At 33.7% G+C, this 23,617-nt stretch overlaps 1 protein-coding gene across 2 annotated transcripts in view; it reads left to right on the top strand.

The window, feature by feature from the left end:
• The window catches only part of LOC118183434 (sodium-coupled monocarboxylate transporter 1-like), a 90,328-nt gene that overhangs the window by 41,232 nt on the left and 25,479 nt on the right, over nt 1-23,617 (top strand). For both annotated transcript variants that reach the window (XM_035352967.2, XM_035352966.2), the window contains 2 exons: nt 13,440-13,569; nt 19,495-19,583. In XM_035352967.2, coding sequence (XP_035208858.1) covers nt 13,440-13,569; nt 19,495-19,583 — 219 coding nt within the window. The remainder of the gene's footprint in view (nt 1-13,439; nt 13,570-19,494; nt 19,584-23,617) is intronic.

Genomic DNA, 23,617 nt, shown 5'->3' with positions numbered 1-23,617 from the left:
CCAATGTCAAATATTCATATAGCTAAACAATAATCAGCTGTAATAAATAACAATAGTTACTGTAATACACTGGTAATGCTTGAAAGTTAAGAGGAATAAAGTTCTGCATTAAGAACCTAAGTTCATCTAAGCCATCAGCTCAAATATATACTGTGGGTAAAAAACGTAAAAAACTACATGTTTGTTTGCAATTCATAAAAAGAAGCATTGAGAAATAAAAAATTGTATTGCCAAATCAGAATAAGTTTAATCATCCAAAACAAACAGAAAAATTACAATAATATAAACAACAATGCTTTTTTGTAACAAAATTAAAATATCTCGTATCAAAAAAGTATTTGCACACCTGCATGAATACAAAAGAAATAAAATATATAAGCAAATTTCAAATAACTAATATTTAGTATGCATTCCTTTAGCATCTATTACTGCTTGTAATCTTGCTGGCATTGATTTAATTAAATTTTCTGTAACAGTAGGGTCAGGATTCGACCATTCTTCAATAAGGGCTTGTTTAAGGGCAGATTTTGTTGAAATCTTCCTTTTTCTTATTTTTAAATCCAAAGAATTCCACAAATTTTCCAAAGGAGTTAAGTCTGGTGATTGTGGTGGAGTGGCAAGTTTTCTGGGTACATTATAAAGCAACCACATACGTGTTATACCGGCAGTTTGCTTGGGATCGTTGTCTTGCTGAAAATAGTACGAATTACTGATACCCAATTTTATTGCACTTTGTGGCAAGTTATCTCGCAACACATCAATACAGGTTCGAGCTGTCATATTCCCATCAATGAAACACAAATTACCAACTCCTTTGCTAGCCATGCACCCCGAAATCATAACAGAACCTCCTCCATGTTTAACTGTAGGTAACACATTTTTGGTATGAAAAGCAGTACAAGGTTTTCTCCAAACTAATTTCCTGCCATCTGATTTAAAGATATTGAACTTACTCTCGTCGGAGAATATGACATTTTTCCAGAAATCAATTGGCATATTGATATATTCCTTAGCGAATTCAAGTCTCTTCAGTCTATTTCGTTCAGTTATGAGAGGTTTTTTCCTTGGAGATCTCCCATAAATGTGTGCATCGTTCAGGGCATTTCGAACACTTTGGGCAAAGATTTGAACTCCAGATGCTGAAGCAACATCATTGGCTAAAGTAATTGCACTAACAAATGGATTTTTCGATGCTTCTCTTATGATTTTTCGCTTTATTGGCAGTGAAAGTTTCTTTGGGCGTTCAGAGCGCAAGTTATTTGATGTAGATCCTCTTTCTTTATGACGCTTTATAATATACCGAACAGTAGAGAAGCAAACATTTACTTTTTTACCTATTTTTTGATAACTTAGGCCATTTTCACGTAGAGAAACAATTTTTTCTCGCTACGAAATTGGCAATTCAGATTTCTTAGGGGCCATTACAATTTGAAAACGATAATCAACTGATAACGTTTCGACACCTCCTTTTATAGTCGTCTTACGTATGTTATTTACTGCGGGATGACTGTCAAATAATAGCATAAAAATGCAAATTTGCTAAAGTTGAGTTGAGTGTGCAAATACTTTTTTGACATAAGCTATTTTAATATTGTTGCAAAAAATGTTTTTTATTAATATTATTGTATTTTTTGTAATTAATTTAAATGAATAAGCTTATTCTATTTTTTAAATGCCAATTTTTGTATTTCTTAACGCGTTTTCTTATAAATTGTGAACAAAAATATGTGTGCAAATACTTTTTGTACCCACTGTATTGTATTGTTACATTAAATTAAGCCGCCCAGATGGTATAGTGCGGAAGCCGATGGTATACCCTGTTCGAATCGTGGACTAGGCATGGGTGTTTGTAAATGTACAGTGTCTGCGCGGCATGGTGGGCACTCTAAATATGTAGCGAGCCAAAAGTCCTCTAGAGAGGTTGTTGTAGGGGAAGATGGATGGGGACACTCGGACTCATCCTCCACAGGGTGCTCTTCTTCAAAATTGGGGGCAAAACTGAGCAAAGTCGTACTGTCACCTGTATGGGGCTCAAGTCTCTTGCCAATGACAAGCGCAATCTTGCTCTCCTGCCCCGATGAATTTCGAGGGCTTGTTCTAATGTTAATGTCAGAAAAGTGAGATACTGAGTCACAACAACACATTAAATTAACTTAACTACAGCACTTTTCTGTCATAAATAGGGTAGCTATATACGTATCAAACATTTAGTTCATAAGAAAATTTTTTTTGCTATCGTTGTTTTCTGTTTAGTTTACTTAGAAAAAATTATATCTATTTATTTGATAATATTGCAGTTTATGGTTTTTATATATACACATATTATGGAAACTTATTTATTGGTAATTAGATTAGAAATAGTTATTAGTCTAATACATGTCGCAGAAGAATACAGAACTGAAATTCAAAGCCGATTATGTTCAATCTTGTCTTAGATTGGTCTTAGAGATAAGGTTTGCATATTAGAGTTTTGAAAATATCAAAATTTTTCAAAAAGTCCTCTAAAATCAACGGTCCGTGTATCAGAATGCGATTTGATAGCAAATGCTTATTACAGAGGCGTTTTTCTTTTAGCGTAAAAATTAATTTTAATTCAAATTTTCGTAGATTGATTGTGCTGTTAGTATCATATTATAAAAACAGAATGACAAAAATTAAGCTTATACAGTATTTATTCGTTTGCATTTGTGAATATATTGTTAATAATACAGCAGTCCACGATAAGTTCTCTTTTACATAACTTTTTTTTAAAATTTCCAGTGTACTCTTTTTGGGATAATAACAGTGCAGTGCCATCTAACGGTGAAAATCGGAACTAGAACGTACCGAATGCCAACCTTCCAAAAGAATCCGCCTCTCTAAGATGAGTCTTAGGATGCTAACCTCACTCTGACCCTTCAGTTTCTTGACTTAAAAAATACTTTTAAAGGTGCAGGTTTTTGGGACAGGTTGTATTTATACTGATAAAATATTGCAGATAATTATTTTCCTCATGTTGGAAAGAGAATTTTTTGGTTATTCTGACAGTTTCAGAGCTTTGATACAAAAACTGTCATGTGACATCAGTCTTTAAGTAAAACTAAAGTTTATCTTTCATTTTACTCAAAAAATTATAAAGTAGCAATTTTGGGCGTATGAATTTGAAATTGATTAAAGTTGGTAGATCTTGATCCTTAGGAAAGGCTGCAGAATATTTTTACTTTTAGAAGACATTTTCTCTAAACATAATGTCAAACTAGATCTAAAATTTTTTCCTTGTTTTAAAGCTGGTAATTATTTTGATTGAAATACTGCTGAAAGTTTAAATTTCTTGGGGCGAAATGCTGAAAACATAGAAATTAATTTCAGAAAACTGTAAAAATTACCAGTATCTTTCCCATGGTTAATTTCTAATAAGCATGAGATTAAAAGACCAGTGATCTCCCTCTTCTTCCAGTATGAATGTATAAATTAGGAAGTAATAAAATTTTAAAAAAATGACTCCGAATTCGGTAATTTCGGCTTTCAGTCAAATATGATTCTAAGTCATATACTATTCGAATCCTTGAAATTTGTCTGAAACGCTATTTGAATTGCATTCATTTGCATTTAAAATTTAAAATTTTATTTAGTAGTCATTAACTTGTCTCAATTTTTGAAAATAACAAAAAGTACCATTTGAATAATTCTTCACAACGACAGGCTTTGGATGATTGAAAATTATGAGTCTTATGCTGACAAAGGAGACACATAGATTGACATAAGTGAAGGCATGCTTTGCATTTTCTCAAAGAATTTTTTCAAAGAATGAGAGAAAATTGTAAAATTCGTTACTGTTATCAAAACATATATTATTTATATAATCTTCGGAATATTATAAAAATAAATACAAAATGTTAAATTAAAATTCAAATTAATAAACTTAAAAAAATAAAGAGCGAATCTGAGTGGAAAGTTAAAAACAGTCTGCGTCTACTTTGCCTGCGAGGACGTAAGGGCAGTCGCTAAACAAGCAGGAAACGAAGGACAGCTCAAATAATTTAGTATTCATTTAACGGATACTTACTTGACTTATTTTGGAATTTCTTACACCCATAGGGTATAATAAATAAGTAAATGAAAAAGTTGTTTCCCTCGAGCTTTATGAAAGAGATGTGGTATGCAAGGTTGTAGAAAACAAGCTTTAATATAACCATCTGAAATGAAGATATGGCTCGCTGTCGACCTTTCAACATCAGACCTACAGTTCAGTACCATATTCGTGACTGCATGCTTTAGAAGACAATTTAGCACAAAAAGGAATCTTTAGTGGATTAAAATAAAATTCGAATGCATAACAGTTAAAGGGATTCATAGACTTGTTCTCATTGAAAATTTCAGGTTCTTAGTGACGCAAACACCTTGGCGCAATTTGGCGATATTTTACAGATGAAAAAGAACGATGACACAAGTCATCGTTCAATTCAATTGTGGGAATTTACTTATTTCTAATAGGGTTTACATTTCAGTTAGGTATTTATAACAAAAATCATTCGGTAAACCTATTCACAATATGGTTTTTCTTTCTTTTATTCTTGTGGAAGTTCCATGGCGATCGCCGCTGTCTTATTTAACGATTTTGTAGCAAAATACTTTATCTCTACAGAAATTTTCCCACAGTTTCCTTCAATTGCTGGCAAATTCCACGAGAGCAAAATTTAAAATTTAGTTTAAGGCAAAAAAATATCACGATTTATCTACAAAAATTGTTGGAACTTCAAATAGAATAAAAAGAAGCAAGCGAAAATGGGCACATTGATTGACAGAAAAAATTATGGGTATGATTGGTTGAAGAATTAATATGCACATGGTTGCCAGACTTTGGCACATTCTGAAAATTTAGCAACTTTTAAAATGGTTGCTCTAATACGTAACAAATTTCATTGAAAAGCTTTCATTCAGGCTTTGAGAAGCAGGAAATACGGAAAATCACTTCACCGAGATTTCAAAGACGGATCTTGCACTTGCTTGATGTGCTAAGCCTTTATATTACAATAATACGCACGAGCGGATGCGATACTCCCTTCTTAATTATCGTCTATATTATTCCAAGTGTATTTCTATATTTGGAAAAATTAGTGAAAAAACATTTTCTCAGTTAGTTCATTTACATCTTTTACTGCATGAATTATTGTACAGAATCAACAGAAGTATTTTATTTTTTCCTTTTGAATTAAATTTTTGAGTTTTCTGAAAATAGCCCCCTGACCCAGGATTATCTTGCTTGCATTCCGTTCCATTTTGAACTAAGACGTTTTGACATTCTAAAACAACAGAGTAGTAATAAATTATTTATAATCTATGGTGGTCATTTTCACCTAAAGCATTGACACATAGCATAATTGTTACCCTTTGGTTAATTTTTGGTACTTTTCTGTTATCAGGATTGGATTCAGAAATGCATGTATATATACACTGGTGTGCAAAAATTAAGGACGAGACGGTTTTTTTAATATAACTTTGTACAAAAGCCTTTCAAATCAACACATTTAATACCGTAAGATCCCCAATACGTAAGGACATGATATAATGCAAGCAACATTTACTAAAAGAGAAATCAGAGGGATAAAAAGAAGCTTTATTGAAAAAGTAGCATGGAGCGCAATGCGACTGAAGGCCGAAACATCCCTGTGATGGGTGTCCAGCAAGAAACATCTGGTCTTTAATAGGGGATATGATCTCCCCTGACTGCTAGGCAGGTTTCACACCGTCTGCCCATGCTGAGAATGAGGGTGTCAATAAGTTGTTGAGGCATTGCTGCCCATTCGTCTTGCAGCGCCAATCGAAGCTCCGGAATCGTTACTGGTGGTAAGGTACGAGCTGCCAAGCGTCTGCCTAGAAAATCTCATACATGCTCGATAGGATTGAGATCCGGAGATCGTGCCGGCCAATCCATACGTTCAATATCCTCACTCTCTAAGAGCTGTTCGGCAGCTACAGTGCGATGACATGGTGCATTGTCGTCCATGAAAAGGAACTGCGGACCCATAGCGCCTCTAAAAAGACGCACATATGGAAGAAGAATCTCATTACAATAACGGGTCCCGTTGACTGAACCTGCGTCGAAGATGTGAAGGTCTGTACGACTACCAAGCATGATGCCTCCCCAAACGAGAACACCGCCACCTCCATACCTGTCCCTTTCAATGATGTTCGTGGGATGATTGCGGCTTCCCCGCTCTCTCCAGATGAGTATGCGATGAGAATCGCTACTCAGACTGAATCTGCTCTCATCTGTAAAGAGTACTCGTCCCCATTAATTGTCTCTCCAATTCCGGTGTCCCCGGCACCACAGAGAACGCCTTCTCCGATGGGCAGGCGTTAGAGGTATACACTGTACAGGGCGTCGTGCAAACAGACCACCACCGTACAGTCTTCTGGCCATGGTAAAACGCGATATCGGTCGTCCAGTCGCCTGTGAGTGTCTAGCGATTTCTCGCGCTGTCTGCCGCCTGTTTCTTCTGGCCTGTAAGGCAATATACCGGTCATCTGCGGGTGTAGTTCCTCGTGGACGACCACTACTAAACCCCCGGATAGCTGTTCCTGTAGTTTGAAATTGTCTTCGAAGTCGTGAAACGATGCTGTGAGCAATTCCGAACTCTGCTGCCAGACTTGTCACACTGCGGCCTTCCTCCAACTTCCCAATGATTCGACCTCGGGTAAAAGCATCCAGATGTCGTCTAACAGATTGATTATTCGCCATTTCTCGCTGAGGCAGCAACTCGGTGTGATTTTAACTGCTATACGGTGTGCAATCTCTTTGCCAGAAATACTGATCTTACACCGACAACATGCTTTATACTACTCAGACACTCCCCCATTACGTCTACCTGCATATCTGCGCTTGTACTACCGTACATCACCTTACTTAATCTCCTGATTGGTCTTTCTGTCCGCTCTGCCTCTTCGTTCAGCTGATATGCTAATTTTTCGACTTTGTCCTTAATTTTTGCACACCAGTGTACTTGTGAGCATGTATGTACATATGTGTTTATATGTGTGTATATACACACACATACATATTTTGTACGTAAGTATATATGTATATGCATACATGAATACATTCATCCATTCATACATACGTAAATTTCTAAATCCGGTCCTGATCATAGAAGAGTACCTAATTTTTATTTCAGTGCGAGTTAAACCGTTGAATGTTAGTAATTTAGTTGATTTGATACTATTTGATAATATAACTTTACTTTTTCTACATTTTTATTAGCAATGTTTAATCATATAAAATTATTTCTCTTTCTTAAAAATGTTTTAGATTTCAGTTTTATTGCAACATTCTTTGGATAGACCGCCAGCAGTCCCTTTATTAACGTTTAATTACAATTTTATATTTAATTATTAACCCACTGGAACGTTAGCCCAGAAGGGCTATTTGTCTCGAAACTGCATTTTGCGTCGGAATGAAGAATCTGCATGAATGTATGCATGTTTTCCTCACTGTGAAAAACAACGGTACCTAGAGCCATTAAATTTTGAAGAACGTAGTCCCCTCGATTAAGGACACCTAGAAGCCCAAATCTGGAATTTGTTTTATTGTCTATTTACTATTTCTTAAAACTTTAACGAATTTTCGATTAATAAACTCAACGATTTCAAAGCGAGCAATGGCAATACTGTATAGGAAAAAAATATTTTTTTGTCTCCAGCGCGCGAGATTGTCTATTGGAAATTCTAAGGATTTGCAGTTTTTAACTATTTTTAGCCCAAAGGGACATTAGCCCAAATACTCTCGACACGTGTATGTAAATAAAACAAATGCCTCTTTAATCGTAATATAAAATATGAAGGCTTCGGAATTTTTAAAAAATTGTTTTTTTCTTTTTCGGGCATCTTAATTTGAGGTAAATCACTTAAAATTTACCCAAATCTACATTTATTGAGTTGAACTCTTCGTAAGAAAGCTTAATTGTTATAATCTCAAAAGAAGAAATTAACTGCCCTCGCGCTATTTGAATATTTATCAAACTATTATACTTTGATTACTGCACAAACAGGAAATGGAAAATTAGTACAATAGTTCAGCAATGTAATTAGTCATTCAAAGTAATTATGACATAAATGTCATAAATTATGCTCAGGTCAAATAAGGATAAAATGAATATTTCAGAAATGTATAAAAATTAGTCTTTCGATAAAAAGTACATAACCTATTTGCAGACATATTTCTCAATTTGTATACTACTTGGAAATATTTTTGATTTACTCTGAAATTAAGACACTTGTTTGTAACGAATAAATGCTTTTGGTGATCCCGGTGCAGTTACAGAATGATCTTTTTGTACTAATACCAATGTTTATTTATCACCTCAGAAATACTGGTCACTTTTAGAGGTGACCATCTTCGGAAGGTGCGAAATTTCACTGTATATATTTCTGCTATCGAAGTCTAATTTTAGGACACACTAAAATATTTGCACTTAAAATTATAAGTGTCAGTTTGTTTAAAAGTTGTATGCATTAATGCAATTAACGCACATATATTAATTTTCTTTACCGCTAAACGTTTCTTTCACGAGGAGGATGTTTGTTGTACAGATTTTATTTTGAAATTTCCTCGGTTGTAATGTTAGTTTAATTTAGTTTATCTCTTTCTCTAAAAATTCTCCAGGAAGCCCTTCGTAAGCACACAGTATAGACCAGGAGTTCTCAACCACGGGAGAGTTTCCCCCTGAGGGAAGATTCCATAATTTCAGGGGAGGTGAGGTTAGTCTTTTATTTAGCTGTTAAATATCTAGTTTTAGTTTATAAATATAAAAACCTACTTTTATTCAAGGTTTTGTATTTATCAACATTTTCTACACTTTTTGTTGTTTAATTTACAAAAGACATTAAAAATTCATCTAAAGCTAGATAAATGCGCATATTTATCTTACGAGTTTTGGGGATGGAGGGGGGGATAAACTTTTAGCAAAGGTGAAAGAGGTGCATGAGGCAAAGTTTGAGAACCTCTTGGTATAGACTTATTGTTCCTCATACATTATCATGTAAGCGGCCTTAAGCCTTAATCATACCTATGAGCTTTGTTTTAGATCTCAATATTTCTTTAATTAAATAGCTCCACTAAGCTCTGTTAAGCCTCTAATGGCGGTACAGGAAACTCGACCAGTCATACCTATGAGCTTATCTGTATGGAAATAATGCCCTTGCTGAGATTGAATCGCTGATTAATGTACATCTTTAAATAATGTATCACTAAACAGTACAATATAAATAAGTTCACTAGGTCTTAAACTGAAGTATTTGGAAAGATGAAACGTGCCATAAACTGAAACCTATAAGTAAATACTGCGTACTGTAAAATGTATTATGGCGAAAGGACAAGGGCATTTAAATTTCACGAATTGTAAGCAACTGTTGTACAGTTACGTACTGAGATTGTTTCTAAGGTTTCAACACCGTCATAACGTTCCTTTCTAAGAATCCGTTTTCTTTGGTCTTTGATTTATTTGAAATATCATCTAAATTTTATGTAGTTTCCATATCAAATTTCACTGCTCTAGTAATAAAATATAGTTTCATATTTCAGCACGCAGAACACATTTTTGCTCTAACAAATAACCTGGTTAGAACAAATGCTTTACACGATCTTTGTTTAGACATTCTAATACCTGTTATCAAAACTCTACAGTCAGGAGAGAAACGTGTTTAAGTTCTTTACATTCTAGGTTACCTCTGTTCTCAATCAACGCCTTATTAATAATAAAACCTACTAACCCAGCTTTAATACCAGCGGCAGACAAGCGGTTGATCGACGTACAGTAGGCAAAAAGGAGGTAAATGTACAATGTTTAATTTTCTAAGAATAATATACTGGACTTTATTTAGTCTATACAAACACGGAAATCTGTTTCAGTTCGATGGTAAGTATGGAAGCGGAAACTTTCACAATTTATTGTGATCTCTTGGAAAAACTGCTCATGCATGGAAATTAATATATTTTGCGAAAGGGAAGCTATCGATTCTTTGACATATTACATCGATTAATTTATGCCAAAATATAAAAGTTTTCAATTGTTACTAAAGAAACCTGAGCTTTTTTTTTTTTTTGCTAATAAATTTCAGTGTTGAAATAAATTTCTAAATAAGTAAAATCTCAGCAATAATTTCGGATTGATTTTGTTTAATTTTCTTTTATTTCGAGCATAAGGGCTTAGGACTATGATACTCAGTTTGTCAAATATATATATAAAAAAAAAAGGTTTTTATGCAGGTAATAATTCTCTAATTAATTGATAATTGTTTTATTTAAATGGGAATGTAAAGGTCACTCTAGGAAAGATGCTCGTGGCAATGCTTAGATAAAATAATTAACATTCTAACGATAACAAACCTCTTCCTCCCTGGTATTTAACGAAAGAATATATAAATGCAGTTTTAATGTAAAAATGTAGTTTTTCAGATCAGATCTACATTGTTTTACGCAAGTGATTTATGAAAAACGCTAACAGATTCTCATATGGCTATATCCTATATTTTTTTTGTGTTCCAATATTTCGTCAAAGAGTGACAGGAGTTGTTATTATCATATTATAAATCTGAAATTCTATTGCTGTATATAAAAAAAATAGTGTTCTACGTGCTGCATCTTATAAACTTCATAGTATCCTCATGATTCGTCTAAAATCAGCAAATATTATTAAATGTGACAAAAATTACGTTTTAAATACAACTGATTATAATTTATTTTTTACGTGCTAATAATTTGTACAAAAATATTACTTTCAGTATAAATCTTTAATACCTTAACAGTAGAGACTACTAGACCATTCCGGAAAGAGAAAGGCGAAATATCAACTTTTCCGCCGCCTGGATTCGATATTTCTACTGCTAGCTCTATATGTTAGCCGCTTATGAAAGCACGCACGGGCCAGTACCATAATTCATATACATAATTGTTTCAAACATTTGGACTTTTATCGCATCTTTGCAAACTGGGAATATTCTAACAGATAGCTTTTCAACATATTTCAATACGGTTTGTCTCCATCCGTTAAGTAGAGCTTCTCGTAAATATTTCAGATCTAAAGGATTAAATTGAGGGTTTTCATAAAAACTTAGTAGCGTTTAAGACCGGATGCTGGGAAAGATACCGCATTATTTTAATTTCAAGATCTTCGAAATTTGAAGTTTATTTCAACATAATGGAGAAATATATTTTGAGGCTGTTTTATGTGGGGAATTCAGATTTATGTGGCGATTACTTGCAGTAATATTATCCTCCTACTTTTTTCAATGCGTTATTTCTATTTCAATTACCACCTGCATTGCATTCAAGACTTTCTTACATAAACATGAAATCATCTTCAAGCTCAACAGTGAGGATAGAAAAATCCCAAAGAAATTTTTTCGGCTTTGTTTGTTCTAATTTTCTTTTCCTTTTCGCCTCAAATTTCCCCTTCTACTATCAAGAGTTCTTAAAAATGATATTTCGACAGCTACATATCCTTCCGGTCAATGCTCTTAAAGTCTTCTTTTCCCGTTCTCTGGAGTATACCATATGACGCCGAGATCTGTTCGAGCTTAGAATGTTTAGAAGTTTAAGTAATGTTTAAAAGAGATTGCATTTGCTTGCGATGTTAAATGTTTAATACCTGAAATTATTTTTGGTTAATGAATACTATCTCCCTTCTCTGGTTTCATTAAAGTAGATACACACAATACTCACCAAAATGTTTTATTTTGTGACGTTTTAAAGAAATTTCGTCTTCCTCACTGAGTACTGTTGTGCTGTAGCTGGTAGCATTTTCGATTGGCAGTCGGAAATTTGAATCATGATGAAGGCATAGCTGATTTTACATTTTCCTGGCTCAAAAAATCTTTAAAAGTCTCTACAATGGCACCAAACTAAAAAATACGATAAGTAATAATTCATCAGCACTTTGAATAGACCGACTGGGATTTGTTGCCCCCTCTCCCCAACAGCTCTTTAATTAGGAGAGTACATATGGAATATTAGCCCTTCCTACTGCATGCTATTTCTATATTACCAGTTACATAGTTTGAATGTCCGACTAGCATTGGAAGATGTATGGTTCGAATTCTGGTGAGAGCATAGATGATTTTTATGTTACATATTTTTAAGAAACCTTAATATCTCTGCAGTGGGATATGCTAGATTTCCGTAGAGCTACTCTTGCGGCTTTCATATCTATAATGAATTTTTTATGGACTATCTGAAACAAATAGTGCTAACAGAAAAACCATTCAAAAAAGTAAACATTAAAAAGAAAACTACGATTTTAAACTGCTTTTCTAACTGACACCTTTATGATTTAACCAAGATCACATGCATACCTCTGATTTTTTTAATACTTAACTACATAGCCATTTCGTGTTATGTCATAAATACGCAGAATTCTTGCAGTTTTTGTTTTAGACAAGCACATACACCTCGCTAGAAAAGTAATTTAACATTTTTAGTAGGGAAGATTTAAAAAAACATTAAATCAAGAATGCAAAAATCCTCAATTAAAAAACTGCAGAATAATCTTAAAATTTATTGGAGGTAGTGCTTACAGTTTTTAAATAAAAATTTACAGTTTCGAAAATTTCAAGCTTGTGGTACATGGAATTCCGTCAGTAGACCCTGTACTGAAACAGGGGAAAAAGGCTTGATTTTTAAATCAATGGGAAAGAGTGGTTCTTAAAATTCCAGTCTTTGAAAAGATTCAACTCATCAGAATTCTTTTTTCTCCCATTAACATAAAAAAAAAATTAATAATGTGTCACTATTAGTCATACTGTGAAGGAAACGTTTATTTTAAAATTATATTCATGAAACAATCAAATTCTGTCAATGTTTTTTTATTAACTGCTCTCTTTTTTGATTTGCTATAGACCATTATTAAATTATTAAAAATTATTAAAATTAAACCAAATTTTAGGCTTTCTGCACAAAGTTTTTGGAAGAACATATTAAGTACGTTTTGGCAGTTCTTAGAAAATGGTCTCCCTTTTTTTTAAGCTTTGCATTGAAAGAGAACGGTTCTAATAAACAAAACAGCTTTCTCATCTTCATTTAACATTGTTGATATATGTGTAATTCTTTATCACAACTTGACGAACTTATAAAACTAAGTCTAAGAATTTATAAAACGACAAGATAAAACGTGCGGGACTTCATATTTGGAAATAAGTATTTCTTTACTTTACCAATTTGGTAATTTAATTTAATTACTTAAAAAAATTGAACCAAAGGAAAATAGGCATCTTAGAATTCTTCCAAATGCTTATCATCTTGACGAATATACAGTGTTAAAAATGTTTACAATGAATTTAAGGAATTAATTTATGAATTTAAATGCAGACTTTAATAAGAAACATACGTACTTATGTAATATTTAGTTTGACCATGTAAGTAAACATAATATCATTACATTACATATTTTATAATTTTGTTATTCTAGAGCTATATGGTTAAACCTACCAGGCCTAGGAACAATTGTTACAGTTACTACACTTGCTGGTTTACTAATATATGCTAAGTACCACGACTGCGATCCAATCAAAACAAAGCAAGTCAGTGCTCCCGATCAAGTAAGTATTTCATTTTAAAAATACAATTCAAGAACAATCATTTTGCTCAGTATCTTCTTATGCAATTATTAACCTTTTTGAAATAATAAGCACTTGGAAGGAAAACAAAAGTAGAGATTTTATTCAGGTAAGTTCAGATTCAGTCGCATGAAACCTTTTGCCGGTATGTTTGAAGGGCAGTATCGCAGAAAAATCAGACATAATTCTACACTTGAACTCTGCGTTGGTAAACATTGAGGAATTAAAAAAAAAAAAAAAAAAGAAGTCATCTTTTCTAGCAACTAAAAATTAGATAATTAATTTTTCTAAGAAATGGTATGGTTATATCCAGCGAGCTTCATAGGGGATATAAACTTCTGACTGATAATCTTTGGGATATAAACAACCGACTCTCAGGCTTATAAAACTAATGTCTCTTCAGAAAACGACATTTTAGATATTTCTTCCCGAAACGCAGCTCCAATGCGCCTGATAGAGCTTCGAAATCTAGCCTTTGGTTTTCTGGGAGAGTTTGAAGGATATCCGCTGCGTTTGCTCTCAGAGAAGCGGCGAGATGACAGGCCATAGCTTGTGAATTCCATCCGTTCGCTTCCGTCACTATTGAAAATTTTGAAAATTGTGATAGACACTTGCCCAGAGATCTTCCCATCATATGTGGATAACTTCTGGGAGGGACGAGCAGGCATGGGTAAAAATTTAAAACTATCAGAATTGCTCCCCGTCGTTGCTACGAATTTCTTTAAGGTATCAACTTATTTGGCTACTGCAGAAACCCTGTTCCTCAATTTGTTGTTCCCGGGCAGAAACTCTTTTCTATTTGTTCTTTTACAGAAGAAACGCTTTCTTCTACTTGTTCTGTTACAGAAGAAACTCTTTCTTCAATATGTCCTACTTTATTTTCAACAGCGTCAATTCTGCCTTCCATAGCCTCGAATTTGTTTTCTATTACGCAGATGAGCTTCAATCTTTTCTTGAACAGCCTTCATATCTCCTTTAACAGATTCCTGAACAGCTTTCAGTCTTCTTTAACAGATACTTGACCAGCTTCCATCTTATCCTTAGCGAATTCTTGACTCGCTTTCATTTCCCCTTTAACCGAATATAGCATCTCTTTTCTAAATGCAGCAAAGGTTGCCATGAACTGTCTTAATTGTTCCTCTATAGCTCTTGTCACTGGCATTCAATCCCACTAGTGACATCAGAAAGTATTGCGTCAGTACGGTTTCGTAATAGATTGAATGCAAAAGTAATAAAACTTACTCTTATCAAAAGAAATATAACAGAACGCTGGAATTTTCCTCAGATATATTTGTACAAGTTTTCACAATATCACGTATTAATAATCAGTAGTTATCCTTCAAACTACTAAAATGTTAAATAGAATGCAGTCCCCAGCGCATTTCAAAAGAAAGCTAATCCGGTCAACAATAACAACAGCAGATAACTAAACAACTACTGAGCTGTCTCTCTCCGGCTTTTTAAAGTTTTCAATCGGTCGCGAGAGAGTTCTAGTAATTTCTTTGCTTTTCGAGATTTATGGAAACCAACAAGAGGATGGAATTACGGTTACAGCTAACACAGTAGTCAATTACATTTATTCAATTTCAATACAAATAAAAGAGATATCCATTTATTGAATGTTAAATGCACGCACTCTTATATTTTTACTTTTTCGGCATAGCTTTCTCTTCAAATTCGTTTCGCGCTGCATTGCACGGGGAAATAAAACAATTTTAATTATAATTATACTAACATTCGCTATCTAAATACAAAATTCGTAACAATATATTATTGCATTACCTACAACAATGTTCTTTTCGTTTCTTTCACAAATCAAGTAAAGTCAATAAGTTTTCAAAGTAAATCACATTCTATTCCATTCAGTAACCTAAAAGATGTATTTCTTATGTTTAGAGAAATTTTACCACAGTTATATAATGAGCTGATATTTTTTCGCTGTTAAGTTTGAAATTTGTACCTGTACCTTTTTCAAAAAAAGGTTTTGCATGTGTTGCATTTTACTGGAAACGATATCCAATTTAGTTTCGTTTGAATTGATTATTTACTAAGAGTCCAATACATTTATTACATAACTACCAGTTCAGAATTGCTGCTGTATTTAAAAAATATCATAACCTATATGCATTTTTTATTGCAGTACCTATTTATTTGTTTAATCTTAGTTTAATACCTCTTTTTCAACCATTAAAGACTTGCAATAAAAGACACAAGTTGAATTAAATTATAAAAATTTTGCTTTTGTGCAAAAATTTAATGAAAATCAAACAATTAAATAAATAATCCCGAAACAGTCTTAAAAGTAATTTTTATACTGTTAAACACAGTGGTGAGCTATAGAAGGCTAGAGTGAACCCTTTGTTATATTTGTATTCAATTTGCAAGCTCCTAGTTCTTTGGCCCACAAACGGCCGAGCGGTAACGTCGCTGAACACTGGTAGTTCGGTCCGAGGTTCGAATCCCGCGAACGGGCTGGCTGCATGGGTGTTTTCGTGGTTTTCCCCATGTGTAACGCTTATTCACAAAGCCTACAGACCGTTTGTGCTGCTGTTTGCTCCGATTGGTTAAAACAGGAAACGTAGGGTTACAGAATCTAGTGCTTGGCTGGCGACTTTTGGTTCATCGCCTTTACAATTTGTATTTGAGCGTCGTGTACCAAAAAGTTGGCGTACTCCATCGGAGAAACCGCAGCTCAGCGGTAACGAGCTCGAGAAAAATTCTCAGGATTCTAGATCGCTGGTTCTATCCCCGCTCGTAGCTTTTATAAACTCTGCTTTGCACGGATTTATTTTTATTTTAACTCTATTTAATGACTTTGTCTTTTCGCCTTCGGGTGTGGTGTTAAAAATTAAACGCCTTTATTTTTTCTATTTTTGTTAATTTTAATTTTTCTTATTTTTATTTACTGGTTTGTACTCTTTGTAGTAGGTACCAGTACTAAGATTACTATCTAAGATCCCGAAAAGCATTTCAATAGAAATAGCGCATAATGGAATAAAATATAATTTTAGTTATACTTAGTCATAATTTAGGTAAAAAGAATAGGTATCCGACGCCCTTAAATGTTTACTGAATGTTTTCCTTTGGTTAATTTTTTAATATTCCTTTATTTATATAAATTAATGCGCTATGGAAATTTACACAACAGAAATGACGAAAAAGTGCATATGCTATCTCCCTGTAAACACCTGTTTCTTGTAAAACAATTAGGTACTTCTTAAAGTTTAAATTCAAATACAAATAAACTATTAATAAGATCAGTAGGTTATTTAAAATATATTCCACACAATTCCTCTAAGCTTTCATTCATAAACTAAAAAAATATCAAATGAAATAACGTTTGTTTTGCGTTAATTACCACGACTACAGGGCGATAACTCGCCATTCCAAATATTACCGCCAAGCAGATGTTTCCTCCAATGAGAGCAGCCCGTAGAGAAATAGTCTGTAGGCTTTGTGAATATGCATGTGTAACGTGTATACGAGCCAGTTTCCCTTAAAACGTCCTCCAAGAAGGCATCCCTCCCTTAAGGCAGATAGCCCTCGAGTGCTTTGCCGTAATCTAATAAACCAAACCAAACCACCAACGGCTGAGAGATAAAAGTTCGCTGAACACTAGTAGTGACTAGTCCGGAATTAGAAGGCCAGCGAACAGGCTGGCTGCACGGGCGTTCTCGTCTCTTGTGTCTCGTCTCCATGTGTAACGTGTATACAAGCCAATTATCCCTCTTCTGAGGCAGACAGTCCTCAGATGCCTTGCCTTGTTTAAATTAAACCCAACTCAAACCCCCTTATTCGTTTCCGCTTGTAGCTAGAAAATGCTGCTGCTGAATGCATACGTGCCTGTATAATAAATAATTCGAACTCGCGTGGATCTCCTAAAAACTATTTAAAAATCATTTAATTGAAATTTTTTCTGGAGTGTGATGTTGGGAAGAAAATTGGAAGTTGTAATCAAGCTTCTATTTCTTTTTAACATTTAATTTAGCACACCGCAGGTTATTGTTTTTAATCAACCTTACAATTAGAAAATTCAAAGGAAACATTGATGAAGTAAATCATTTTGAATCATTCATTATCCACCAAATCAGCAGGAATTAAATTACATTTGTAAAGATTTATGTGTCGAAATATTAATAATCAACCATGCCCTTGGACCATGATGGCCGCATGCAATTTACGAATGGCTCTTGCTGTCTAAAAAATGCTTGTTGTCTAAGAAAGCTAATTTACTTTCAGACGCCGCCTGTTCGTTTCTTAAGACCGGGTGTGTGCATCAGTTGCCGGATTAACAAAATTTGTGGAATGATTAACAGTCTGATGCGCCTAATACCCATGCCTGTCTAAGGATGAATATACTCGCCATTCATTAGTCATTATGGTTCATGTCTTTGCCACGTGCTTCTTAATCAGCAGCATCAGAATCGCCGCTCATCCGTTGTCTGCTGTAAATATATTTGGATGCAGCCGATAATCCTTTTGAGATGCACCGCTGCAGGCAAGCATCTGAGTCAGACAATTTCCTTAATTGAATGAAAATAATTTCAACTGTTCATAGTTAAAATATTCAGAAAAGATGGCTAGGAAATCAGACAAAATAATTATAAACAGCCAATGTAATATTTAAAAATCAACAGAATGGTTGCTACGTCCGAGCAAGTGAATCCGTTGGGTTACCAGGTTTGAACTAATATTGTCATTATTGGCCTTATTTACATTTCCAGGTTCTTTACGGAAGTGCTTCCTGTAAAAGTTTAAATTGAATAATAACTCTTACAAATGATTTTATATGCATTGATACTTCTAAATTCCCCATTAGTTTTTAATTACAATCCTTTTGTAATCATTTTCTTTTTTTTTGATAGCACGCGCGTACCTTCATAATTGAAAATTCTTAATTATTCATTTAACTAGAAATTTTATATTTTAGTTTTTCGCGATTAAACAAATTCTTTCAAACATACCAATGAAATGATACGCGATCATACCCAAGTTTTAGGGATTTTTTAGGGAAGGGTTAATTCCCCTTAATAAAGCCAACCTCTCACTAGAAAACAGCAATAATTTACTTGCGTTTTTAGTATCTACTGTTCTACCTTATTTCTATGGATGTGCTATTTTTCGTTTTTAAAAATGTATGATTTTAATGCATACCATTACGAATTTTGAACTTCTTTTCGGTTTTTTACAAGTTGTTAATAGTTTTAAAACAATCATCTGAAGTATTAACTTCTCCTAAATTCAGTTTGCAATAGCTTTACATTTCCTTTTCTAGGATATAATCATAAACAGAAAATTAATAATTAAATTTAAAATTTACACTTTTAGTCTTAGCAGTCCATTTTTAGTCCATTTATACCTTTAATTTATTTTACTGTACTCTTTCAGTTATACATTCTACGCAAAATTTATTCAATAAATGTTTAGAATTCTAATTTTTTATCTCTGTTTAATTTCATATATTTTTGGCAAGGAAAAATATTTACTCAAAATGTTAATATTTTCATACTATATCTCTGAAAACATTTTTATTTTTAACTACATTTGGTTCACCCTGAAACATTTGGTTCACCCTGAAACATTTGGTTCTTAAAGAACTTGCCTTTTATAGTAAGAATACTGTCATTTTAAGTCTAAAAGTCCTACGAAAGTGTTTGTTATGCAATGAAATCAAACAATGATGTAAATTAATACTATCACTTTATTTTATATTTTTTTTTTCAAATCTCAAATCCGTTTTTAAAATATTCTCACTTTTGTAAAATTGAATCATTTTGTTTGGTCTCTATATCGTAAAGTCTTATGCAGCCATTGTAGTTTAAAATCTTAAAAAAAAACTCTAATAATTAATAAATAAAAATGAAATAAAATAATTAAATAAATGTTTCTCATAATTTTCTTTATTAGCTTCTACCTCTTTTCGTGATGGATGCACTGGGAACAATGCCTTGTCTACCTGGTGTTTTTGTCGCTGGCATTTTCAGTGGAGCAATCAGGTAACTGATATAATAATAATAATGATAATAACAACAACCATTATAATAATAACAATAACAATAATAATAAGCATACTGAGAGCAGTAATTAATAATCACTGCTTTCAATACACTTAGCAAGTATTCGGCAATTCAGACGGTTCGTGCGCTGCGTGAGTTGTTATACAAACAATTCAAAATTAACGAAAAGTTGACTGTATATTGCTAATTTATTTTAGAATTATAATCGCATGCGAGCCATCTTTCCTAAGCGATGGCTTACTCATCCCACAATTTTAACAAAAAACTGAGCGAACGTTGCAGGTTTGCTGTAATGACAATACGCGCCATGCAAGGCTCCAAGAAGAGAAAACAAGAAGTAATTTTAAAGCTAAACAGTTCTCACAATTAAACACAGACTAGAAATTCTGTGTTTGAATTAAGAACGTGTTTAGATATTGAACACACGCTTGGTGAGACAATGATTTTATACTCATTTCTATACACTTATTTTAAAGTTATAAACTGCGCCAAAGAATTTAAGTATTTTAACAAAATTGAAATAAAAAGTTCGATTTTGCTAAATATAAATTTGTCTTTTTTATACACTGCTGGGGCCATTAAAATTACAGCACCAGGAAGAAATGATCTGACGAACATCAAACTCACATGAAAGGAAGAAGAAGTTGGGATATGCAAATGATTAGTATTTCACAGTGCTTAAATTGCGCCGGCTCCGGTACTTCTTAATATTTAAGATAAATTACAATTTTAGTCGGAGCGCACCGGAACCCTAAATAAGATGAACTACGGTAATTCTTTTTATAAAACTGAACCACAGTTTAAAGGGGAAAAAATTAGAATTCCTAACGTTTTAGTTTAACAAGCAGACCTTGAAGTACTCTATTTCCCTAGAAATACGAACTCATGAGAAAAGGAGACGTTCAAGTAAAGTCTCATATGCGGAAACCTTTTCCTTTAAGAAGGGCAATAAATTTGTAAAAAATTATAATGTAGGGAGTTTGTTTAGGAACGGTAAATTTCTCGCCATGCCATCGTATCTAGTGTATTGTTATCGATGCTTACAGTTAGTTATCGTCGCAGGAAGGAAAATTTGTGTTCTTAAATGTGCGTTAAGTGACAGCGAGTACAATAAGAGTGAAATACTGAGATAAACTGCTCGAGCATGTCCTATACATCGTCTTCCCACAGTATCCACTAATGGGGGGAGAGCGTAACCAGCAACTTTACATTCATCTTTAGGAGTCATATTCAGGACTCATTTTACCTTTGCCACACATTTGCTTGATGGCTATAATTATATCAACAGAGAGCCCCGGTCAAAGCGAACATTCTCTCTCACCAAGATTTCCCTCATTTTTTTGTTTCCACCCAGTCATACCCTCATTCTGTTTCGCCCTGGAATTTTCATCAGCTATACTTTAAGTATATTTAATTTTTGTGATGATAAAAGAACTTTCCCGGCTACGATCAGAGCTTAAATTGGGCCGGAGTCCACCGGATGTTGGCTCCGGTGCTTCTTAGTTTTTGTAATAAATAATAATTCTAGTCGGAACACACCGGAACTCTGAATCAGAAGGCTGCGGCACTTCTTTTATGTAATTGAATAACAATTTTAATAGAAATTTTATCTCGAAAATTTTATTTTAACAATAAAATTATATTAAAAATCGCTTATTAAATTTCAATTTATCTCTTTACATTTTATTTAATTTTAATTATTTAATTACTTTAATCGTTTCAATAAATAATAATTATCTAATTACCAATTAAATTGTAATTAATTATATAATAATTATTGATTAAATAACAATTAATAAACATTAATTAAATATCTAATCATTAATTTGATAATAATTAACTATTTAATTTTAAAATTATTAATGAGTTTCATAGTCATTTAATTTATTTATTTACTCTTGTTCCTCTTTGCTGACGGTCTTCCATAGGACTCCGGCACTTCTAATCTTAGAAATTAAGCCGTGGTATTTCAACGCATTTAGACGACGAGGAGGGAGAAAAGACATCAGAAGCACTGCATAAAAGAACATTTGTGTAGAGGATTTCTCATTCGGAAAGTGCTTTGTAAGGTTGGAGTTTGCTCAGAATATTGTGTTATGCCTCGAATAAGAAGAGGAAATGCTAACCAAAAAGTTTCGAAATTTGATGGAGGCAGGATCGTTGCCTATCAAAAGTATAGATTATCGTTCCGTGATATTGTCAGTCTCACTGGTCGGATCCAACCACTGTCATGCGAATATGGAATCAATGGATTGCTGAGGGTCGTACTGAGCGGCATGCCCTCCTATGACTGCGCCAAAGAGGACAGACATATTATGAGTCTGTCCCTGAGAAACCTCACGATCACATCATGAACCATTAGTCAGGAGATGGGCATGTTTGCAACACCCCCAAGTATCAGCTCGTAAGGTGCGTCGACGTTTGCAGCGGAGTGGACTTTTTAGCAGGGTGACCATTACTTCGGCTTCCCTTGATGATGCAGCATAGAGAGAAACGGCGACTCTGGTGAGGCAAACGACAAAGCTGGGTATAGGAGTGGCACAATGTTGCCTTTTCAAAGGAGTCCCGGTTCTACGTGAAGTATTCTGATGGTCGTATAGGTGTCTGGAGTGTTCGAACGTCGCCTGCTTGCACTTGATATGGGTATGTGGCACCTGCACCTGGTGTGATGGTTTGGTAAGCCATTGGGTACACGACACGCCCATCTCTAGTTCGGATCCACCGTAATTTGAACGCATCTGAGTACATTTCTGACATCTTACGTCCAGTAGTTGTGCCCTATCTTCGAGACCCCAAACGGCATATTCTAACAAGATAATGCATGTCCACATGTGTTTTGACATTTTCGATACACAGGATATTCAACTGCAACCCTGGCCTGCACGGTCTCCAGATCTGTCACCCATTGAAAATATTTGGTCATCGGTTGCTGAAAGTTCTATTCTTATTCTATTCTTATATTCCTTACCTGTACATTTAGAAATAAATATCCGAAACACTAGATAGTGTTGTTACCACTCGCATAAGAGACTAGTTTAAAATTAATTTTATTTATCTGGACTTCATAAGAAAATTTTTTGACTAATGTTATTTCATAACATAATGGTGATAAATAAAATACGTTGTATCGAAGGGAAATTTTGCTACTCTACTTCATTTGTGCACTGCCGTCTGCGTCCGAAAGAAAATCGAATGATGACAATGAAATTTCGTCGTAGCTCATAGATTACGATCTTCTGTCTATATTTCTTTTCTTAATTTTATCCACATTGTAATACACATTCCTAATCTTCTGATAGTTTTCCGTTTAGTTCAGAAAAGATACAGAAAAAGAAGTGGAGAATTCTGCAAGTGAAATTATGCTTTAGTTGAGTTTTAATTTTATTCAACAGAAAAAAAAAAAAAAACTTAATTTTATTAGTTGGCAACAGTAGCTACTATTTTTATTTACAAAGAGAAAAGAAATTCTTACTGGGTTTCTTTATATTTTTAATATTTTTATATATTTAATTTTTTTCCCTCAGTTTGGTGTTTCAAAACTTAATCTTGCGATTAAAATGCATCTATTTCGGTACCGTTTAAACTGTAGTTCTGTATTGTATTTAATAGCTGCAAAGGCCCTAAATGATGGAAAGGTAAATGTCAAAAAAGCTTAAAAAAGAAACAAACAAACAAAAAGCGAAAAGAAAAGCAAGACTGATGAGAAAAACTGCATTAAGATTTTAATTCGATTTAAATTCAGTTTATGTGCCTGTAACTTTCTTCTATTATTCGGCAAAATTAAAATTTTATGTTTAGTACTAAATCTGCGAAGTAAATTTATGCAAATAACAGTAAAATGCCATTTGGCTCCTGTATCTAAACTACTTATGCTCGCATCATTTATGCGACTTTTGTTAAATAACTCTGAAATGGATCTGAAACACTGAAATGGATAAAAGAAGAGAACTGAAAGTAGTAAAATAACTTTTCCTTTCCTCTATTTCAGACAGACTCTTGAGCATGAGTCTGTT

This window comes from Stegodyphus dumicola, chromosome X1 (assembly GCF_044657685.1).
Source record: "Stegodyphus dumicola isolate Sdum_Otavi_A_Nest chromosome X1, ASM4465768v1".
Lineage (NCBI taxonomy): Eukaryota > Metazoa > Arthropoda > Arachnida > Araneae > Eresidae > Stegodyphus > Stegodyphus dumicola.
Note: the sequence above shows the minus strand (reverse complement) of the source record. Positions and strands in the feature narration are given on the sequence as shown.